This window comes from Amblyomma mixtum, chromosome 4 (genome assembly GCF_055824585.1).
Source record: "Amblyomma mixtum isolate Tamu chromosome 4, ASM5582458v1, whole genome shotgun sequence".
Taxonomy (NCBI): Eukaryota; Metazoa; Arthropoda; class Arachnida; order Ixodida; family Ixodidae; genus Amblyomma; species Amblyomma mixtum.
Window position 1 is genome coordinate 73697590 of NC_143015.1, and position 17524 is coordinate 73715113.

At 47.2% G+C, this 17524-nt stretch overlaps 1 protein-coding gene across 3 annotated transcripts in view; it reads left to right on the forward strand.

Annotated features, from left to right (window-relative positions):
- LOC149347014 (cytosolic endo-beta-N-acetylglucosaminidase-like) overlaps positions 1 to 17256 on the forward strand; it is a 31985-nt gene extending 14729 nt beyond the window's left edge. The window contains exons 8-11 of one of the 3 annotated variants that reach the window (XM_089586813.1): positions 2492 to 2734; positions 6920 to 7089; positions 8335 to 8799; positions 15851 to 17256. In XM_089586813.1, coding sequence (XP_089442939.1) covers positions 2492 to 2734; positions 6920 to 7089; positions 8335 to 8799; positions 15851 to 16071 — 1099 coding nt within the window. In that variant the 3' untranslated portion in view covers positions 16072 to 17256. Of the gene's footprint in view, positions 1 to 2491; positions 2735 to 6919; positions 7090 to 7689; positions 7913 to 8334; positions 10628 to 15850 lie in introns of those variants that run through there. The other 2 variants (XM_089586812.1, XM_089586814.1) reach the window with 2 other exon arrangements.
- The last annotated feature ends 268 nt before the right edge of the window (positions 17257 to 17524 follow it).

The window sequence follows — 17524 nt, forward strand, 5'->3', positions numbered from 1 at the left end:
CGCCACAACTGCAAGGAAGCTGGCGATGACGCCGCGCGGCGTCCGCCAGCTGCGGTGGTTGCTAGGCAACAGCTCAAGGTCGATCTCTGTGCCTCCTTGGAGCACTGCCACAGCGAAATCGCAAGTCCGTGGCCAATGTAGCTTTCGCTGCAAAATTTGCTTGTAGCACATTTCTTACTTCTACCAGCAACTCAGTATTGGTCAGTGATCCTCAAAGATGATATAGATGAAATTTCTTATACTAGAGTTTATTATCTATATCAAGAACAAGCTTTAGCTCATTTTTGTGATCCAGACGGGATCCAGGCTGATCGACAAGCCGGCAGGCTCGGCTTACTTCCCGTTCGCACAAGAAAAATACAAAGCAGCCATGCTGCCATAAAGTCTGCCTCCTAGATTCTAGCAACGACAGCATGTCTGTGCAAGAGTGGAGCTTTCGGCAACGACGCTGCCTGCAGGAACGCCGGGTGACAAACTGCGCGCTGTGCCTTGATCGGCGCTAAGCCTAGCCGGTTCCACATCGATGCCGCAGCTGTTGGCGCTTCGGGACTGGCCAGCACTCAAATAAAGGCGCTACACTCGGCAACCCTTTACTGTCAACCGGTCCCATAATAAAAGATACGTTAGACTTCCGTGACGCCTTCAGCAACGGAGCTAGCTAGCAGACGGCAGGCGAACCGCATCAGGCAGGAGTAGCACCAAAGCGGCTATTGGATGAAAATCGCTTGTATCGCAGTCATCACCTCTACCCCCAGGGCTTGCTATGAACTTGAACGAACAATACTATCGCGTTTTCAGACGCCGGCAGCCGGCATCAAAGCTGGCAGGCCACGGCCGGTCTCGGCGCGCACGAGCGAGCGAGCGCGTCGAGACTGGCCATGGGCAGGCCGGCCCAGTTCAAAGGAGCTCGCCCTACGTCATCATGCCGCTGTGGCTCTCCGCGCTCACATTGGCTCCCGCTACCCGTCGTTGCGTTTGCCGCGGGCGGCCCGTCGTTGACATGACGCAGCCGGCGAGCTGCGATCGGACGCTGCGACGCCGTTCGCAACTTCGCGCTGTGGTGAATCGCGCTCGCTTTTCGCACATGTGTCCCCGCCGTAACAACAAAATTCAGTGACCCTACCACGCATTTAGACCGTTTGTCTCGTTGAATGGCGCGAATCGAGCATGACTGGCCACTTTTCCGCATCCAAGACACCGCGGTTTTCTGGCATCGCAAAGCGCAAGGAAAACTTTATTTTCTTCTGAATTCTGTCACGGGGAACACCAGGAATGCGCTTCCGACCGAGATTAACGGTTCGGGCGCGCTGCACCATGGAATTTGGCCCCGCTGAGCAGGGGACACTCGGCACTCTTGGTGCCCGTTACTAGGCAGGTCATCGATCGTGGGTTTGGTACTTTTGTGGTCTGTTCTATGCCTGCATGAGTCTAATTCGTCGGCGGTATTAATTTGGCACTACATGCGCGAAGGGTCGCCGCCACGGCGGCGATTCCTACGCTTGGCGGCAGTGATTCCTCCACTCGCCACTTCGCTCTAAGCGGGTCAAGCTCTTCGTGCGCTTCGAGTAATGCAGCTTAAAATGCATGCGTTTGGGTCGGGACCAGAAGAAATTTCGAATAAAGCGATTTCGTTATAACGAGGGATTACTGTAACTCAGGGCTTTGGGCGCCGTTTGGAAGCTCCTGTGCGTGCATGTGGCCTCTGCAATCAAGTGCCGAGTTGCTCGCAGCCGGAGCCAATCGCAGGGGCCACGGCGCATGCATTTTGAAGGCTGTTCCTGCGTGGGTCATGGAAAGTTTGGGTGGAGCCCTTACATGGATATATAATTTTTTTCATATTTACTTCGGGAAAACAGGGTGCAGCCCATAAATGGGTGTGGCCCTGACACGCGTTTATATGGTATATATATCTGCAGCCAAGCGATAAACATGAAGAAAAACTCGCGTCATGCACATCTCGTGAGAACAAGTGCCATTCGTGCACTGCACCCCAGAAACGCTGCCTCCATTGCCAATAGAGACACTGACAGCCACTGATGCAAGATTCGCCACGCTTCCTAATTTCCAAAGCTTCAGGCATTTCTCTGGTTATTTGGGTCTTAGCTCTTTTCAGTACGCATGGGTTGGCATTTATGTTTTTCCGGTATTTCTCCCAGTAGAAATCGGTTTCGGATTGATTGCGCTTTTCAGTAGGGGTTTCGATTGGAACCCTGCAGCACGGCTAAGGGTTTCACTCACTCTTAGTGCTGAACACTCAGCGGTGAATGTGGCTTTCAACAGTTCTGTGTTTCTCCTTATATTCACAGCCGCACGCTAATTCTTTGAGACTTTTCCAGTTGGTGTTTTTTTTTGTTTTTTTTGGGGGGGTATCCTTTTTGTAACTTGGGACGCTTTTTACGTGGCTTATGTTCTTTGAAGCTCCAGTGTCATGTGTTGCTAGGCTTTCTCTCAAGGTAGGTGTCACAAATATGTGCGATGCTTTCTTTGACAGGTTGTTTGCGTGTGACATCCCAGTGGGCTCCCTGAGTGTCAGCTACACCTTCCAGATGTACCCGGGCAGCTCCGAGACACTTGACGTGGCACTCGTCTTGATGGTTCGGACGGCATTGGGAGAGAAAAAGAAGCTGCTGCTGGGTGCCACAATCTTCATGCCTGAAGACGAGGGTTGTGAGGCAACGCAAGACGTTTCTTCTCAAAGCTCTCCAGGCGCTGCCAAGTCATATTGGCAGACAAGGTGTGTTGTCATATTCATCGTCAGTTGGAATTGCATCCTCTGCTGAGTAACGGCCCTTTGTAAGGCTCTCCAATTACATCCTAACCAGCAGTAGCCGCTCTTCCCCTGTATGATTCAAATTTCATCTTTTCACACCTCAGTGGCCAGAGCTGGCTCTTTTCCTTCCCTTGAAATCCATTCTTTTGGCTTAATAGACCTCTGGATATCCGTTTTTCACATTATACGTCCTTTAGGCAGCACATTTTACCCTTTCTTTCGATTAGAATGTCATTTGCTCCAGTTTGTTCGCTAATTCACCTACTCTTTTCCCAGTCTCTCAACTTTACACATGAGTTTTTTTTCTGTGGTGTTTTGTACTACTCTCAGTTTACTTTAACCTCGTTTATTGGCCTCCTTGTTCCGGCCCTTTAGGTGAATTTTGCGGAACTCTTGCATATATATTTTTTTTAATAGATATCACAGTACGCTGCTGTTCATAACTTGAGAGTTCCTCCCAAGAGCAGCAAACTCATCTATGTTCTCCTGGAAGTTTGTTTTCTGTGATGTGGATTTGCAGACTAGAGTGCTGCCTACCGTATTTAAATGCTGCGTAATGAACTCGCCCTCCCACTTTATCGTGGACAGTTTGCATTTATTTTAACCTCACGCAAAAAGTGCCCACCTGACCTTACTGGGCTGGTGTTCAGCATGTTCACTTTATCTTGCTGTGGGTGGCCGGCACCGTCGACTATCACATCATCATCATCAGCCTGACTACGCCCACTGCAGGGCACAGGTCTCTCCCATGTCTCTCCAATTAACCCTGTCCTTCGCCAGTTGCGGCCACCGTATTCCCGCAAACTTCTTAATCTCATCCGCCCACCTAACTTTCTGCCGCCCCCTGCTATGCTTGCCTTCTCTTGGAATCCACTCCGTTATTCTTAAAGGTGCACTGAAGAGCAATCTGAACTCGTTTTTTTGCCGCGGGAACTCAATCTACACGTTCCGAGCATTCTTAGAAACTTTGACTTATTGCCCTGTGTGGCCGATTTCCCTAATTAAATCGAATTAACGTCCGGCTCCCGCCTTTATTTTTTTAATTCTCCCCGTACGGTGGGCGGAGTAGACCAACGCGTGGAGTGCCTTTTAGCCAGCTCCGTGGGGGCTTTGCTTTCGCTTTATTTTGTTTTTTAGGTTTCCGTGAATAAATAGTTTCATTCGCAGATAATATAGCCGCAAAATGAGCCCGCAGAAATAAAAATACGCGCGGACTATTTGTTTGTGCGGACTACTACGTATTACTCCGCCGATGGCAGAGCGGAAAGCCGCCGCGGGACTGGGTGCGGGGAGAATTAAAAAAAAAAAAGGCAAGAGCCGGACTTTTAATTCAATTTAGTTAGGGAAATCGGCCACACAGGGCAATAAATCGAAGTTTCTAAGAATGCTCGGAACGTGTGAATTGACTTCCCGCGGCAAAAAGACGAGTTGAGATTCCTCTTCACTGCACCTTTAAGGACCAGCGGTTATTTTGCTTTCGCATTACATGCCCTGCCCAAGCCCACTTCTTCCTCTTGATTTCAACTAGGATGTCATTAACCCGCGTTTGTTCTCTCACCCACTCCGCCAGCTTCCAATCTCTTAATGTTACGCCTATCATTTTTCTTTCCCTAGCTCTCTGCATTGTCCTTATCGCTTGTCAACTATCACATAATTGTCTAATCACTGATACAGGGGGGGGGGGGGGGGAATGTCACAAGCAGAGCTCAGATAACTGGTGGAGTGGAGTGCAGGAGCCGAGCATTGGAGTGCAGAAATATCGTATTTACTCGCACAACAGGATCACTCGCATAATGGGCATTTTAGTCGCAAAATTTGATTTTTTTGTTTCCGCACATACCGTATAAACGCGTGTAGAGGCCGTACTCGTGTATGGGCAGCACTCCGTTTTTCTGAAGAAAAAAAAATCAGATTTTTTTATTTCCGCACATACCGTATAAAGACGTGTAAGGGCCGCACTTTTTTTTTCCAGATTCGAGGGCCAATTTTCGGGGTGCGGCCCATGCATGTGATTTGCGAAAAAATGTTCTTTTTAAGTAAAAACACACCAATCAGGGAATGAGCGGCATTTATTCTGCGTCCAATCGTCACTCGCCGAGTATTTCGACTCTGAGTTGGTGCTGTGCTCTGGTGCATGCTCATCCCAACAGAAGCTGTGCAGCATGTCCGCAGTCAACGCATAGCCGTTGTTCCGCACTTCCACCACATAGCAGACCAGCTCTTCTTCAAGTTCACGAAACTCGCACAGCTTGCCTCGGAAAGCGGGCTTTTTGCAGCTTGTGTTTCTCAATGCATCCTTCTGGTTGCACCTTCATCGGACGCACTCCTCGGCCGCGTCGAATTTCCTGCCCTCTGCACGCTTGGCGTGTTCGAGAGCTAACTCCCAGCCGTGTAGCTATTCAGGTGCTAGCCTATCGAGCTAAAACTGCAAGGCTCGGTGGCAGGACGCGAAAGCCACAACCACCGCAGCCATGGTGAGTGCGCTAGCACGCCTCAAAAACAACAAAAGGCTAGAGCTGGTGATGCTGATGTCGATGTGGATAGCGGGAGGTGGCGGCGGAGGAGAAAGTTGACGACGATGATGATTACCACGGCTTCGGGCGCCATCCATATGGTACTTGGAAGCTCCTGTGCGCATGCATTGCCTCCGCGATCAAGCGCACCGTTGCTCACAGCCGGAGCTGATCGCTGAGGCCACGCGGTGTGCATTTAAAAGGCCTGGGTCGTGGAAAGTTCGGGTGCGGCCCTTACGCGGATTTATTTTTTTTTAAAAACGGGTTGCGGCCCTTACACGCGTTTATACAGTAATAGGCGCTCCCCAAACTTGAAACTTGGCACCCCCCCCAATCTCAGTGAAAAAAACGTGCGCACGTTCCACAACCCAAGCTTATTTTAACTAAGTTTTTGCTGAACTGACTACTAGTCCTCATTAGTGTTGCTGCTGTCGCAGCTGCTGCGGACCCACAGCACGTACAACGACATTGTGTGGACTCCGCGCGTGCCACATTCCGCACACAGTTTTCAGGGATGCTCACTTTACACATCTGTTTAGAAACCTTCCCGACTTTGGCCCACGAGAACCTCAGCGCTTGGAGTCGCATATGAAAATTTAGGCACGTCGCTGGGCCATGTCGAATTTCTGGCCCACTGCACACTTGCCGTGTTCGAGTGCGAACTCCCAGCCTTGTAGCCATTAAAGTGCTTGCCCTTCGTGCTAAAATTGCAACGCTTGGTGATAACACACGAAAGCTGCAACTACGGTGAACTAACACGCGGCCACAACTCCCGTGCCTTTGACAGCCGCAAAAAAGCTGGAGCTGGTGATACTGATGCCGATATAGATAGCGGGAGCTTGCGGCGGAGGAAAAAATTTATGGTGATGATGGCGGCTTGCGGCCTCTGTGGCTATCTGTGGGCGGCACCTGGAAGCTGCTGTATGTGTGCGTGGCCTCTGAGATTAAGCGCAACGTTACTCGCAGCCGGAGCCAATTGCGGAGGCCACAGCCTTCTGTTTTAAAGCAGGCAGTATTGCTAGAAATTATTGATCTTGTGCTCTTTCCTCCATCTCCACACTATGGCATCTCATGTGACCAGTTGTAGCTTTGCGATGTTAAGCACCACAATTAGCACATTTCGAGTCAGCTCCCTGTCACCTATAAGTTTTTTTTATTTTTTGTATACTGTTCATGCCAAAGTGGTCGAACTTTGCCGGGAAGCCCGACCGCATTTTTATCGAAATAGATAGCTTCGAATTTGGTTGGGTGGTTTGGTTGGTTTATGAGGTTTAACGTCCCAAAGCGACTAGGGCTATGAGAGATGCCGTAATGGAGGGCTCCGAAAATTTCGACCACCTGAAGTTCTTTAACGTGCACTGACATCGCACAGTACACGGGCCTTTAGAATTTCTCCTCCAAAGAAATTCAACCACCACGGCCGGGATCGAACCCCCTGTCTTTCGGGTCAGCAGCCGAGCGCCATAAACACTGAGCCACTGCGGCGGCTGCTTTGAATTTGAAGAATTGGGTGTCGAGATAGGAGGGCATAGATCACTCCTTATTTTTCTCGATGCAGAATAGTGCAATCCCAGTGCACTACCTAGAACCTTAAGGTGGAGTTCTATAATTGAGAGCTGCCCCCCCTTGCTTCCAGAACATTCCAGGTGAAGTACACCAACAATGCCGTTCTGGAAGAAATCGGCATCTCCTTCTTGTCTTTTGACGCATCAGTGGCCAGTGCTTGCCTTTTGGGCGAACTCATCATAGAGCGTGCAGCTGACGAGACTGGAAACAAGCCAGCGAATAGCAGTTCCAGCGATGAAGGTAATAGCCAAAAGTTTGCTTGCGAAGAGTGTACAGCAGGCACCAAAGGTTACAGTAATGACTCAGGCATGAAGCCTCACTGAGTTGAAGACAGTTGTGCCAGTGAAGCAAATTCATTTGCTTATTTGTCTTGCTTGTTAGTGTCAGTGAATTGGGCTCCAGGAGCTATCAGTGAGTGCCATATATGCAAGGCAAAGGCATTTATGCACTTCGAACTTCTGCCCCCAATGAACTCAAAACCTTGGCTGAATACTTAAAACCTTATCATGATTAATTTATTTTAATGTAGTGAGGCAAGCCTGGCCCAAGAGCTAGAGCAGTTAGACTGCCTGATGTGCTTCAGTTTATCATCTTGCCAGATGGGCACTGATTTTGCATTGTTTTGTGTGCACTGCTGATTTGCTAATGAAAATTGGCAGTATCACAACAAGAAGTGCTTGGTCACTTTGGCTGCATGAAAAACAAAGCAAGGAAAATAACTTTTCAGGTCTGCATGATTATTTTCAGTTTCGTAAACTGGACCTTTCGAGACAGAAGTGCTGATCTAGGTTTTAGCTTGAGCTGTGTTGGGAAAGCACTAACTTTGTGGGGGGGCTGCAGCTGCGTTCCTCTCAGTGCGCTATGTCGGATGATGTGTACAAGGCGAGGCTGGAACGATCTGCTGCGGCCAAGCGACGGCGCCGTGCCGAAGAAACAGACGAAGAACGGCAAGCTAAACAACGTGCGTATGCAGCAGCCTGGCGAGCACGCCGGTCAACATCGCTTGATGCGGGTGCATCTACAAGTGCAGCGCCAAGTTTAATGAGTGGTGTTTATCTTTCCTCATATGTTTCAACTCTCTTCTATCTGCACGTGGCAGCGGTGGTGGCTCGGCTGGAGCCAGTAGGCAGGCCCGTGCACTTTCCTTTTCATCCTTCTCTCAGTCGCAACCAACCAACCGTCGGCGCAGAGCGGCGGTAGACACGGCGGATGCGGGCTGAAGAAACAGATGAAGTTGCTTTCGCAATTTCCGGGCTTAACCAAGCTGAGCCTCTGCCAAATTTTTGAACTATTCGAACAATGAACTATTCGAAGTATTGCAACCTGAAGTGTTGTTATCTTTATCTTGAATTCAGAGCAGGAGACAGAAAGCCGAATTTATTCAATCTAGCTCAGCAATGCGATTTGCATTCTCTGTCTCATCAGCCTAGCACTAGGCAGGCCAGTCTTGCATCGTATTGAAATTACTCTGTTGCTCACATGCAGGCTTGATCTCTGAAGACAGAAAACATGGCGCTTCTGGACAGAGTTCACCTGGAGAAATGTGCCCTGTGAACTGCGGCACGACAGCTGCTACTACCAGTGGGGGTAACAGCAAGGATGAACCCAAGGTTAAAAAGCCGCATGAATGTAGCCACTGTAACAAAGCCTTCGAGAGGAGAAGTTGGCTGGTGTATCACGTGCGTTCTCACACGGGCGAACGCCCATACCAGTGCGACTACTGTGCTAGTGCCTTTATGCGAAAGCAGTCCCTAGTCAGACACATGCAGCGCAATCACGCGGGCGATTGTCTGTACCATTGCGACCACTGCGGCAGTGCTTTTGCTAAACAGTTCAACCTGGACTACCATATGCGCACTCACACTGGTGGGCATCCTTACAGTTGCGACTCCTGTGGCCGTGGTTTTGCCCGGAAGAGCCGTCTGGTCAACCATATGCGCACTCACACGGGTGAGCGTCCTTACAGTTGCAACTTGTGTGCCAGTGTCTTTACAGAAAAGGGGAGCCTGAACAGACACATGCGCACTCACACACGTGACAGTCCATACTGTTGCTACGAGTGTGGCATAGCTTTTGCTAAAAGGGCCACCCTGGTCGTCCATTTGCGCACTCACATGGGTGAGCGTCCTTACACTTGCGAGCACTGTGGCAGTGCTTTTAGAGAAAAGCGAGGCCTGGTCAAGCACGTGCGCACTCACACGGATGAGCGTCCTTACAGTTGCGACTACTGTGACAGTGTCTTTAGAGATAAGCAAAGCCTGATCAAGCACGTGCGCACTCACTCGGGTGAGCGTCCTTACAGTTGCGACTACTGTGACAGTGCCTTTAGAGAAAAGCGAGGCCTGGTCAAGCACGTGCGCACTCACACGGGTGAGCGTCCTTACAGTTGCGACCACTGTGGCAGTGCCTTTACATTAAGGACCACCCTGGTAAACCACCTCCGTTGCCACACGGGGGAGAAGCCATACCAGTGCAAGCTGTGCCCTCTGGCCTTTGCACAAAGTGGACACCTCAAGAGACATGTGCGGAGCCACAAGCGCAAAAAACCAATGTAGCGTGACTTGTACCCAAAGACATTTGCTAACATGCGCCGTTTAAAAAAGCAGAAAGGGAACAGCAGTGTTGAATGAAGTTCTGGCACACCTTTAGTAGAACATATTTTGTTAGCTTTCCTGTTTTTACCAACCAGCTCACAACATTGTGTTAAGGTAGCCTGTGGCACATGATGTTAGTCAAGGCAACCTTTGCCAGTGGTTGCATTTTCTGGCTTCCATGTTGAAAAGCTTGCCTGGAAAATGTAATTTACATGCCCTATCTGGGGTCACTTAAAGGCCTACTTGACCGAAATTTTGCACGCCGTAAAAATGTTGTTTTTTAATAGTGCACCGCCGGATAATGTTACCCACAAAACTTTACGTTCCAGTTTCAAGCAGTTAAGGTGCCAATGGCACACAAAAATCAGTTTTCAATACCGAAACTGGAAAAACGGGCCCCGGAAGTGACGCATGTTTGAGGCAGGAGTCTGGCAGTGTTGAAGCATCTGCTAGATGCGGCTCGTGCAAAGCGCTGGTACCTGTGGCGCATGCAGCACTTTGCTCAATAAATACTGGTCATATATGAAAAAACGTTTCTTTTAACGCTTCTGACGATAGTAAGAGCGAGGATAGAGGGAGCTGTATCTACCCTGTCTCTTTTGGTAACGATGAATACGTTGCGTAATGACTGCGGGTAAGATACTCTGACACCTAACGCAACGCTATGCACAAGAGCGAAATGAGCCCCTAGTTAGCCTGTATCAACTCGCATCCTAGATCGGATGAAACCCCGCAGAAAATGTTTTAAACGTGTTTCATGAAGATGATCGCGCCGGGATGTGTGCCTGGCAGTATTCGATTACACCTTGTGCAAAGTTCAAACATCGCGGAGGAAGGAGGCATATTTAAACGTAGGCCAAGTAGAAAAAGACCTTGTATTACCAGGTTGGCATTTTTGAGCGGACACGCGAGCTAACAGCACATGTGCGCTGTGCTATGCGTGCAGTGTAGTTATTTTCTTTATAAAAACAATACACAAACAAGCGCTGACTATCAACTGGTTTTTTATTGAAGAAGAAAAGACGGGCATCAAAAAAGACTTATCAAGACAACAAAAGTTCTCAGGAAGCGGCATGGGAGGTCAGATAACCCAATTCCATCTCGGAAGATGCAATGGAAGGGCTGCTGATACACATCGTGCCCTTGTTGTGAATATACAGGGTGCTTCACGTAACTTGAACCAAGGATTTAAAAAAAGCGGTAAATCGCAGCCCGGTGAAACCAACACTACATTGTTCGTTATCATGTGGTGCTCCTCAGAATATTTTTTTATTGCACTTGATTACTTAATTAACTGAGATGAATTATGCAAATTTTCAAATATTCATTTTAGTGCCAAGATGTTGCGTTAGGTTGTAGAGCAGGTTTATAAGCAACCGATCCAGTTTATTCTAGCATCGTATCTCCTACGGGGTCCTTTTTTCCAGCATTAAACCCCGCAAAATATGAAAAAAACACCACGTGACTGCGCTCGTGTGCTACCATATTGCGGCGCTTTGAGCAAACGGAACGTGCCCGCTGACCGTGGCGAAGTGAATGGCCGCCGCTCTTGGCAGTGGCTTAACAGTGCGTCAGCACTTTCCACAGCGGTGCGGCGGCCGTTCAGTTCGCCACGGTCAGCGGGCCGTTTGCTCGAAGCACCGTTGAGAGCACTGCAATATGGTAGCGCACGAGCGCAGTCACGTGTTGTTTTTTTATATTTCACGGTCTTTTTTTAGTTGCCGGAAAAGGACCCCGTAGGAAATACGATGCTACAATAAACTGGATCGGTTGTTTATAAACCTGCTCTACAACCTAACGTAACGGTCCTGGCACTAAAATGAATATTTGAAAATTTGTATAATCCATCTTAGTTAATTAAGTAATTAAGCGCAATTAAAAAAATATTCTGAGAAGCGCCACATGATAGCGAACAATGTATCGTTGGCTTCAGCAGGCTGTGGTTTACCGCTTTTTTTATATCCTTGGTTCAAGTTACGTGAAACAGCCTGCAGAAGGCCTCCATTACCTCGCGTGTTCTTGTAATCAGGAATGCATTTGCACTCCTTGCATCGAAAAGTAGACTGGGCAAGGGAGTCAGTCGCCTTTTGCTCTTTTCTGCATAATCTTTCACATGCTTGCATTGGCATTTGCTGCAGTGGGCGCCTGTATGGGAAAGGGGATCTATTTTTTCTTGTGTTCTCATGCTCCATTAAACTTTTTTTGACACACCTGCCAGTTTGGCCAATGTACATGGAACCGCATGAGAAGGGGACCTGATATACCACTCCCATCTCGCAAGTGCAGTACAGTCTTGAGGGTACAGGCTCAACTGTACAGTCACAGGGTACAGTCTTCGTGGCAGCAGATGCACTTGGTGCACGACTGTATTACTGCGCATCGGGTAGAGCTGCACCCGCAATAAACGCGTGCATGTTCATTCCCTTTCAAATGAAGCAGACCTCTCCTTAGACCTCTGCCTGGTGTAAACAACGTGACATCAAAAGGGCTTGTTTCGATGAGCAAAGCCTTGCACTTTAGCTTCTGAACCAGCTAAGCTAGCTTGTAACTAGCGGTCCCCCGTCTTTATTCTCCCGATTAGAGACGCCCCCTCCCCTCGGAACGTGGCATGCTTTGCCGATCGGACTAGGAACACGTATACATGCATTGATGATGTAGACCGCAAGAGGTTTATTGACAAAGCTGTGCCCACAACAGGGGTTAGTGCGAGGGAGAAGCGTCAGATGCCCACCATTGTTATCTTTTTCGAAAAAGAGAGTGGAATTCCCGTTAAAACCTGGACTACAGATAGTTGCCACCAGCTTTCGAGATCAGGTGTAAAGCGCAGTAGCCAAAAGGGTACAGTGGTGCTTTCCGCATTCCTTTGGCCTCGCACTGCGTCAACATGATGCCAGCAGTTAATTTTTCTCGGATACCTTCGAGCTTCGCGGCAAAAATGTCAAGAAACGCACCAGAAGAAAGGGCCTACAAGGGGCGCTCACTCACTTGAGAACGCCTGAAACCAGTGAGCCGGCGATGCCAGTGTCTCAATAGTCCGTCATTTCCAGTCTTGAATGCTATTTGTCCAATGCATCGCTAGGGGACTGCGTCGTCTGCTACAGAGGTTTTTGAACCCTTTTAACTAAAATACTAGAAGTTTTACAGCCCTAATATTAAACATAAATATTGCTCATAGCATGAGCAATATACCGAGCCCAAAATTAGTGTAAGTAAACTTTCGGTCGAGTAGGCCTTTAAAGTGTTTACCCCACAAGAAGCTGGAGCCTGTGAAGGGCCCAATCAACCACTGTACGTTGCTGGGCGTACGGACCTTTTCGAATATACAGATATCCATGGGAGATCCGCTGATCTCCAACGAATCTCCCACGGACGTCGTACGGAGGTACATGTGTAACTGCAGCTATCTCCCACGGACGTGCGATACGGATATCCAAGAATATCCCCCACGGATCTAATGAGGTCATTCGCATGTCATGCCTTCTGCGCTTTGATGAAGCAGACCCTGGTGATTGCAGCCAGTACTATATCCAGCAGTTCACATGGGCTTGTATAAAACCCCACAGAATGCCCGAAATCGGACATAAGTCCACCGTGTCAGATTCATGCCTCTATGAAGCAACAAACGGCCACAAAGCACAATGTATCCGATTGAAGACAATTTTATTGATGACATTAAAGCTGTTTTCAGTCTTCAAGGGGAATTCTTCAAGCTGGTTATACCGGCGAAAGTTTTATGCTATAGGAAGAGTTACTGTGTGCAGGCAGTACTCTCATGGTTGAACTTGGTATTCCAAAAAGGGTGTTCTCAAAAACAAACCAAAACACAAATAGAATACTGTTACTAAAAGGTTAAGCAAATTTTTAAGTGCGAGATACTGTAAGCAAAAACATTAATGAAAGACAGTATCAAGAGAATTTCATAATATTAACGCTTAGTTTCTCCATACTTGCTTCCACATACCAATGCAACTCTGTGATGAGATAAGAGGTACACAAGTGTTTAAAATTCTATATAGCACACAAAACAAGATCAAGCTAGTAATCTACAATGTCACAGTGCCAACCACAGCTTACAAAGGTATGTTACCGTCAGGTTGCAAGTCTTAAAAAAGACACAAAAATGCAAGACCAGGCAATTTTTTTCCAACCGGTTGCATGAGAAAAGATAACTTGACAGTTATGTTTCCCTACATATTACTGAAATAATAATATATATTTTCAAACAGTAGGCCATAAATTAAAAAAAAAATCTTGTAAAGGCACGAAGAAAATCAGCACGGGACAATTTGCAATCAGGAGTATTAGAGCTGGAAGAATTTGAAAATAGACAGTTTAGCAGCTTTGCACATATTAAGCAAGAATATTTCATTAGGAAGCTTGTTAAGAATGAGTGGAACATGACAGAGGCTGGTATGTTCCTTAGACACCTAACGTGAACTGCTGGCACTATACGCAGAAGGACGCAACTCAAGAATGGAGCAGCGAATGCCCCCGAACAGGGGCCCTCCAGCCAATGGCGTCGACTGGTTTTCATGACGTGGCGTTAATCACATTTCACTGAGGTACAGCCTTTGTCAAAAGTTTAGAGCCCAGGGGGTTTGCTTCTAAGCACTATTGTGGCGCTCCTGTAGCGCTAATGGAAGTCCTACGCATCGGAGGGAGCAGAAGGAAAGATCTCCTTACCTTCAGGAGATTTGGGACGCTGAGCACGCATTACGAGCAAAACAATGTGGCCCAGAAGCAAACCGCCTGGGCTCTAAACTTTTGACAAAGGCTGTACATGGCAGACACCTGGGATTTCACGTTACGGAAGTAACCACGATGTCTGAGAACTGGTCAATGCCACTGACTGGAAGGCCTCATTTGAGGGGCATTTGCCACTGCATTCTTGAGTTGTATCAAATTATAAAAGCCGTTCATGTATTCAGAGGTGATGGGCACGTGTATAAGGAGTACAGTGTTCCTTAAACTGTACATATATTTCCTTATGGTGGTTTCTGCAACGAATAGTTCAAGGTTAGGCATCTGTAGCTACGAGAGCAAGTTCACATCTTTAACAACTCTTAAGTAGCAACCAACCATGAACATATGTGACAAAGCTGCACCAATGCACTCAGTACGCAGCGATAGGGAAATAGGTGAATGACGTGCAACTGAAGTTCGCAGATTTAACAACACTTCAGCTTTCTAAACAATGTCACTGCACAGTGCAAATTACTGTGCAATAGATGGTTGGAAACTTCCATTCAGCAAGCCTAACATTGAAACGAGTCGATAAGCTGTGAATATTATTTTCAACCTACCTGTGATTTCCAAGACATGGCATAATTTAGGCACCAATACACTCCGCAGGCAGGCCACATCCACACCGCAAAGGCAGCAAGAAAATAATAAGAAATCAGTCGCAAGTCACTGTAAAACATACACAGCCCTGACATCCTTTTTGTGCGCTCTGTTTTATCGCAATTATAAACCTACGTACAACTGCCTTAAGATTCACACCATGCATGTACACCTCGTCTCAACATTTTTCGTAGTGTAGAGAAAGAGACAATTGCGACGCACTGGCTTACGGAGCATCGTGGTAAGCTCATGAATGCGGGCAAACACGTTTGCGACAGCTATCGCATCGTACTTTAACTTCCACTCTAGTGCAAACAAGTTGTGCAGCAGAGTATAATATGTTACAGCGCTTTGCTCATCCGACAGTAGCATCCTCAAGGTAACCTTCAAGCACAGTTACTTAATTGCAAGTTATAACACCAAGCCACTTCTTTCATCAGAAGCAACAAAGGGGTCAGGTGCAGTACTACACTGGAGCTCTTTCACGAGAGGTTCAGGTACAGAAGGTCTTGTCGAGCGCAAAGGTGATACATCACATTTATAGCACAGCCAATCAACCACAGAAGAAACAAACCGCATACTGGCGCAAAAATAAAGGCCGAAAGAAGTACGACTCGACAGAAAACTACTCAAAGACTGCGCCGTAACTCGTGGCTGACGGATTGGATTGGATCGACTTGTACGCCTGTAGCTCTGCTGCGGCCCCTGGGTACAGTGCTCTAGAATAGAGCACTGTACCCTGGTTTAGTTTTCATGGAAGGCAGCATGCCTCGGCTACCTTGGTGAAATGCTGGAGGAAAAAGGGCACTGGTGGCAGAAAGTCATGCAATTATTTTAATTCAGATTCTTTCATATTCGCACCATATTTGAGTGATCTTATTTGACTAGTCCAGATAATAAACTCATTGCTGGTATAGAAATTTAATCTGCTGAATTTTGTCATTTGCAAAATCGGAATAGAATTTTTTTAAAATTTTTTTGTGAGGAAAAACAATATGTATGTGATGTCGGAAGTACAAATCCCTAGAGGTATTCACAGATACTCATCGGACATCCATCCGCAGATATCCACCAGCCATCCGATAACGAATGTCCCTCGAACATACTCCGAATCTCCGATGCATATATCCAAATATGGATGTCCGTAGGGATGCCCTACGGACAAACCCACTTGGCACTGGATTCGGATCTTAACCGTACGTACCGTGGATATCTGGTTGCCTCTGGGGGGGGGGGGATAGGTCATAAGAGGCCGGAAAATTGCCAAAACATGTTTTTTTCTTAAATGCATGCCTTCTTCCAGGCGAGTTATGCGGCTTTCACTGGTTTTCATTGCCATACACTTTACAATGCACGCGAACATTTGCCAAGGGTTTTCCATGCAAGATCTGAAATTTATCAAATTCTTCTAGCAGAGGGCTTGAAATTGTTTTCAGCCATTTGTGTTTTTTTCTCAATCCAAGACCTGAGCATGTTAGCATGTTTTGCATTGCGCCTCAATAGAAATTTCCTTGCGGTACTGAGATGAGCTCCGTTTAACTCTTGCTCAGCAGTAGAACGACGAAGCAAGTGTGCTGCCTTTGGAGGTGCACTGATCACCTAACAGGACTGCCCAAGACTGGAACACGTCTCTTATTCCACCAGCGGTGCAGCGCTTCTGCCTTTTTGGAGCTGGAGTTCTGCAACGCACTTTGATGCAACAAAGACGGCTAAAGCGGCTGCTTTAGCTAGAGCCTGAATACGACATTACGTCAGCGGTGGTAGATTGCAAAGCGAGAGTGCTGGCATTGGTGAAGCCACTTTTTCAAAGCAGGCCTCGTTCGAAATTATCGTTTCGAAACGCATAATGAAGTTTATAGTAGGATACAACTTCAAAAAAGAAAGCAGCAGTTCATAACAGTGGGCCACAGTATCCTGCATTACTCTACTGGCCAATCGCAACAATAAACGGAATCAGCTTTTTAATGTTTGTCTTCATTAATCAAGCCAGGTATCGAAATTCTACAGCTTATAACTATTTTTTCTTGTGATAAACTTCTAGTTCAGGTAACAAGAAAATTTTCAATGAGGCACTACTTTTTCGTCATGAAAGAATTCTGTGCGGCAGTCCTGAATGTGGCAGAACTTCACCGTAGACTTAAGTTGTATCCAACTATAGCATTAATCAGATTGCCCGAAAAGCAATGCTCGGCAGTCTGGCTCCTCCTAAAACAGGCAGCTGCTCCTTGGTGTTACTGCCAAAGAGAGCCCATCGATACCAATGCACTGTATAAGAGCCATCCCAAGTGCAAATCCTACTCTTCGTTGTGTTATCCAACATCTTCGCAAGATGTCTTGAGAAACGTCTGGCACCATTGATAGCTTTGTCAGAGAAAGTAAGAGCCTATTTTGAACTTGAACGTTGACACGTGCCAGTTGCTTTTTGAAGGTCGATGTCTCGTATGCATAAACTGTATCTTCTCCTTTCCAGTTCTGGCCACCAGTGGGGAATTTATACTGTCTGGTTTGCCAATAAAGGCTTCAGATGCAAATCTTCGCAGTGTTTTGTCGTCCTCTCTTTTGCGCTTCAACTATGGAAAATGGCATATCACATGGCTGTTGTCAGTACTAAATATTGAATGACAAGCAGTGCACTGATTGAAAGAAAACAGAAAACAGCACAGGATGAGACCAGTAAGGAAAGAAAAAGATTATATTTATTTAACACCAAGCGTACATGAAAACACATATTCAGGAAG